Raw genomic sequence first — 4,258 nt, 5'->3', positions numbered from 1 at the left:
GGCCCAAGTATGCATCAGTCACAATTTAGTTAAGAGCCCAATAGCCTTATTGTTATTATTATCGGCCCAGTATAGTCTAATTTATTATTTTATACATACGGACTAAACCCAATTTGCCACTGAATCTTGCACCTCAACAAAAATTATAGATATTACAAAAGAAAAAGATAGGTTGTCTTTATCATATCGTTTAGGATGAGTACGAAAACAAAGTGTCACCACGTGTCATTTACATGACTTACACACGCACTATCATACACTGCCACGTACTCATCACCCGCTACTCTTTACCACACCAACATTGACCAAACAAATCACTACTCCAAAACAAAACAAAAAACACAGCTCTCTAATCAAACTTTACTCAAAAAAAAAAGCTATCTTAAAAGAGTAAATAAAAATGCAAACAACAATGATGGGTGTAAAGAACGACCACAAAATACAATCGACACTCGAGGCACACAATTTACGTGACAAAAGAGTGAAAGAATTGGTGACCGATAAACGTAGATTAGTTGAAGTACCGTACACAGCAACACTAGCCCACACAATGAACACATTAGTGGCTAACCAAGTGGTGGCTTTACCAGTGGCTGCACCACCTGGTCATTGGATAGGGGCAGGTGGGTCAATGATATTGGAATCAGATAAACAAACGGGTGCAGTTAGGAAACATTATATAGGGATGGTTACTATGTTGGATATTTTGTCGCATATTGCTGGTGATAATATTGAAGGAGATGAAAATAAAAATATGGAAGAGAGGATGTCGGTTCCGGTTTCTTCGGTGATTGGTCATTGTCTTGAAAGTCTTAGCCTTTGGACACTTAATCCTAATACTAGGTATGTTTATTTCCATTTTTATTTCGTACATTAGCTTTTAATTAGTGGACTTGTTAACAGGGTAGAATTGGTTAGTTATTAACTTCAACAAAAATGATTAGTTAATTTCATATTTATATAATTCATTATAATTATAATTAACCGTTGACATCAATAACACTAATATCAAATTATATAAAAAAAGTCGATAGTAAAAAAATATAAATATCTATGGTTCGACCGTGTTTTCAAAATTAAATATGGTATGCTTAAACGTAAGGGCTACGTTTATTGATTCTCCATACTCTAAAGAAGATGATGAGGTTAGTTTAATTGTGCAGTATTTTTAGTGGTTTTAATGTGTTCAATATAACCAATTATTTAATTGTGCACTAATTTTAGTGATTAATTTATCTGTTTAATGTAACCAATTGATTATTATTTATTTTAAAAATTATCTAATCTATGCTCTAAAGCATACGTTAAGCAAAGGCGTAGCTATGTAGAGCCCAGGGTGGGCACGGGACACCACTCAAATACGCGATGTAGTGGGAAAATTTTTGGTTTTTTAACGTGTGACACCACTGGATAGTGTAAATTTTTTTGAGTGACACCACTAAAATAAGACATCTAGTATAAATTTTTTTGAGTTTTAACCGGTGACACCACTGACCACCAATCCTGGCTCCGCCCCTGACGTTAAGGTCATTACTACATTTGACAATTAAATCACTTAATTTTAGTTGTACACGTGTTAATTATTGTAAATTTTCTAATGACAGAGCTATTTTCACTATAAAAATATGCTAAATGTAGCTCTTTAAGACTACACGCTACATAGTGCTATATTAAGCATTCATTGTAAATGTTTATTTTTTCATATTAAATGTATTTTACATTCCTAAGTTAAGGTCATTACGGAGTACTACATTTGACAATTAAATCACTTAATTTTAGTTGCACACGTGTTAATTATTGTAAATTTTCTAATGACAAAGCTATTTTAACTATAGAAATATGTTAAACGTAGCTCTTAAGGCTACATGCTACACAGAGCTACATAGAGCATTCATTGTAAATGTTTATTTTTTCATATTAAATGTATTTTACATTTCTAAATTCAAACTTAAATTTACGGGGTCAATTTATAGTTAATATTGGAAATACATAGAGCTACATTAAGCATTCATTGTAAATGTTTATTTTTTCATATTAAATGTATTTTACATTCCATTCCTAAATTCAGACTTAAAGTTACGGGGTCAATTTATAGTTTATATTGGAAGTATTGATTTTGCAGTTAATACTAACTATAGTCCTAGGGCCATTGTGTGTGTGTGTGTGTCAGACACATAAAAATTGATTACTTGATTATTACGCTATTAAACAACCTAATTTAATTCAAAGATATTAAACTATAACATGTTTTTTGATTAATAATCAACTTTTAAAACTACTCGTAATATTTAAACACCCCACTCCTTTTTAATAGAAAATAATAAATCATTCTTTATAACACGAAATTTACATATGAATTATCATTTGTATTATTACTTGAATTTGTTAACAAGTTTTTATTTTCATTTTAATTATTTTTTATTTCTCTTGTCAAAACTTCAGCCACATTATATTCATGTATCATAAAATTGATTCCAGTTTTATAAAGGTGAAAAAACATGCATACTTCATTTCCCCAGTTTTGTTTGATATGTAACATGTAACAAAAGTAGTCAACATTTAATTAAATGAGTGATAATTGTTTACCTTTTGTTACATTTGAGCAGCATAATGGACTGCATGGAAGTGTTCAGCAAAGGAATTCATCGCGCATTAGTACCACTAGATGGTAACATGGAGAACATAGCTGGAGTGGAGCTTGTTGAGTCGGCTTCATCGTACCGAATGCTTACACAAATGGACCTTATGAAGTTCTTAAAGGGACACGAGTCCGAGATCAAACATATAACCGATCGAACCGTACATGAGCTTGGGGTAATAGTCGAACCTATCTTTGGAGTCACCAATCATACCAAAGTCATAGACGCCATCAAGTCAATGAGAGCCGGTTCGCTCAATGCCGTCCCTATTCTCGAATCTACGAATCCTGCTGCAGAAGATCACTCACAACTCGTTAACGTAAATCCATGCCTTCAGTACTACTTATTTTTACTCAACTTTTGTTATAAGGTTTTCCCCTTCAGGTTACCCGGAAGAGCGAGTAGCCCATACCGGAGTAATCCGTGACCATTTCCAACCTATCCTTATACTTAATTTATGTTATGCATTAATTTAGAGATATTAAACACTGTTTCAATGCTACTTATTTTTAATCAATCTATGTTATGCATTGCGCCCTAGTGATGTTGAGTAATAGTTATATTACTAACGTTTTATTTGGTTCGTGTAGGGAAAAGGAAGAAAGGTAATTGGAACGTTTTCTGCTACTGACTTGAGAGGGTGCCCGGTTTCTCAACTACAAACCTTTTTACTGGCAAGTTTAATGGAATACACAACAAGTTTGTTGTCCGTATCGGCAAATATGGCCGGGTCAACGCCAAGGGAGCTAGTGACTTGCTATTCTAGTTCACCGCTAGCCAAGTTAATCGATAAGGTAGTGGTGAACCATGTTCACCGTGTGTGGGTTATAGACCGAAATGGACTGCTTGAGGGGCTTGTTTCGCTCACAGATATTATTAAAGTGATTAGGAGTTCATTGTTAGATGACTAGATGAAAGGATTTAGTTGTATATTAGGATTTTGGTGTGTTTATGTTCTGTTTTTATGGATGTATCAAGTTTGGGCGTTTAGTGCAATAAATGGTTGTTTTCCGAAGCTTTAGTCATTTATATTGGTCTTTTGTCGTTGTCATATTTTTTTGCTACTGAGAAATTAAATGATATTTCTCGACTACTTTAGATTATCTCGTATCTCAAAAACCTTGCGTAACTCTAATCATCTCAACCACGCGTTTACGTAAATGACCAAAATGTTAATGCCTTCTCAATTATTGTGAAGGTTATAAATGCCGTTTTTGGTTTCATCTTTTCTATCTAATCTCTATCATGTTTTTGGTTTGACAAAATTTCATTCCCCGTTCCTGAACTTTACATCAAATTTGACTCCTCGTCCTTTTTCTTTTTTTTTGTGCATCCCTCGTCCCTAATTTATCACAATTCTACATCCCTCGTCTTTTTTCTTGAATCCTCGTCCTTTTCCTTTCTGTCAATTCTACATCTCTCGTCCCTAAAAAAGACGAGGGATGTAGAATTGTGATACATTAGGGACGAGGGATGAGGGATGCAAAAAAAAAAAAAAAAAAGGACGAGGAGTCAAATTTGATGTAAAGTTCAGGAACGAGGAATGAAATTTTGTCTTTTGGTTTCATCTTTCCATCTAATATTTATCATGTATTTTTTATACGGATAATATTTTGCAT

The 4,258-nt window shown here is 33.4% G+C and overlaps 1 protein-coding gene across 1 annotated transcript; it reads left to right on the top strand.

Annotated features, from left to right (window-relative positions):
- The first annotated feature begins 324 nt into the window (after nucleotides 1-324).
- On the top strand, nucleotides 325-3,648 carry LOC139865637 (SNF1-related protein kinase regulatory subunit gamma-like PV42a). Its single transcript, XM_071853712.1, has 3 exons — nucleotides 325-843; nucleotides 2,607-2,958; nucleotides 3,230-3,648. Exons 1-3 carry the CDS (start codon nucleotides 401-403, stop codon nucleotides 3,548-3,550), a joined length of 1,116 nt encoding a protein of 371 aa, XP_071709813.1. The 5' UTR covers nucleotides 325-400; the 3' UTR covers nucleotides 3,551-3,648.
- Nucleotides 3,649-4,258: the final 610 nt, after the last annotated feature.

The sequence above is a fragment of the Rutidosis leptorrhynchoides genome, chromosome 9, assembly GCF_046630445.1.
Source record: "Rutidosis leptorrhynchoides isolate AG116_Rl617_1_P2 chromosome 9, CSIRO_AGI_Rlap_v1, whole genome shotgun sequence".
NCBI classification, from domain to species: Eukaryota; Viridiplantae; Streptophyta; class Magnoliopsida; order Asterales; family Asteraceae; genus Rutidosis; species Rutidosis leptorrhynchoides.
The sequence above is the reverse complement of the archived record's forward strand: the minus strand, read 5'-3'. Positions and strand labels throughout refer to the sequence as shown.

Bases quoted from the DNA above. Each gene is read 5' to 3' on its own strand.
- LOC139865637 (XM_071853712.1), top strand. From the start codon at position 401: ATGCAAACAACAATGATGGGTGTAAAGAACGACCACAAAATACAATCG. The intron at 844-2,606 runs GTATGTTTATTT...ACATTTGAGCAG, and splicing joins ACACTTAATCCTAATACTAG to CATAATGGACTGCATGGAAG. The intron at 2,959-3,229 runs GTAAATCCATGC...TGGTTCGTGTAG, and splicing joins ATCACTCACAACTCGTTAAC to GGAAAAGGAAGAAAGGTAAT.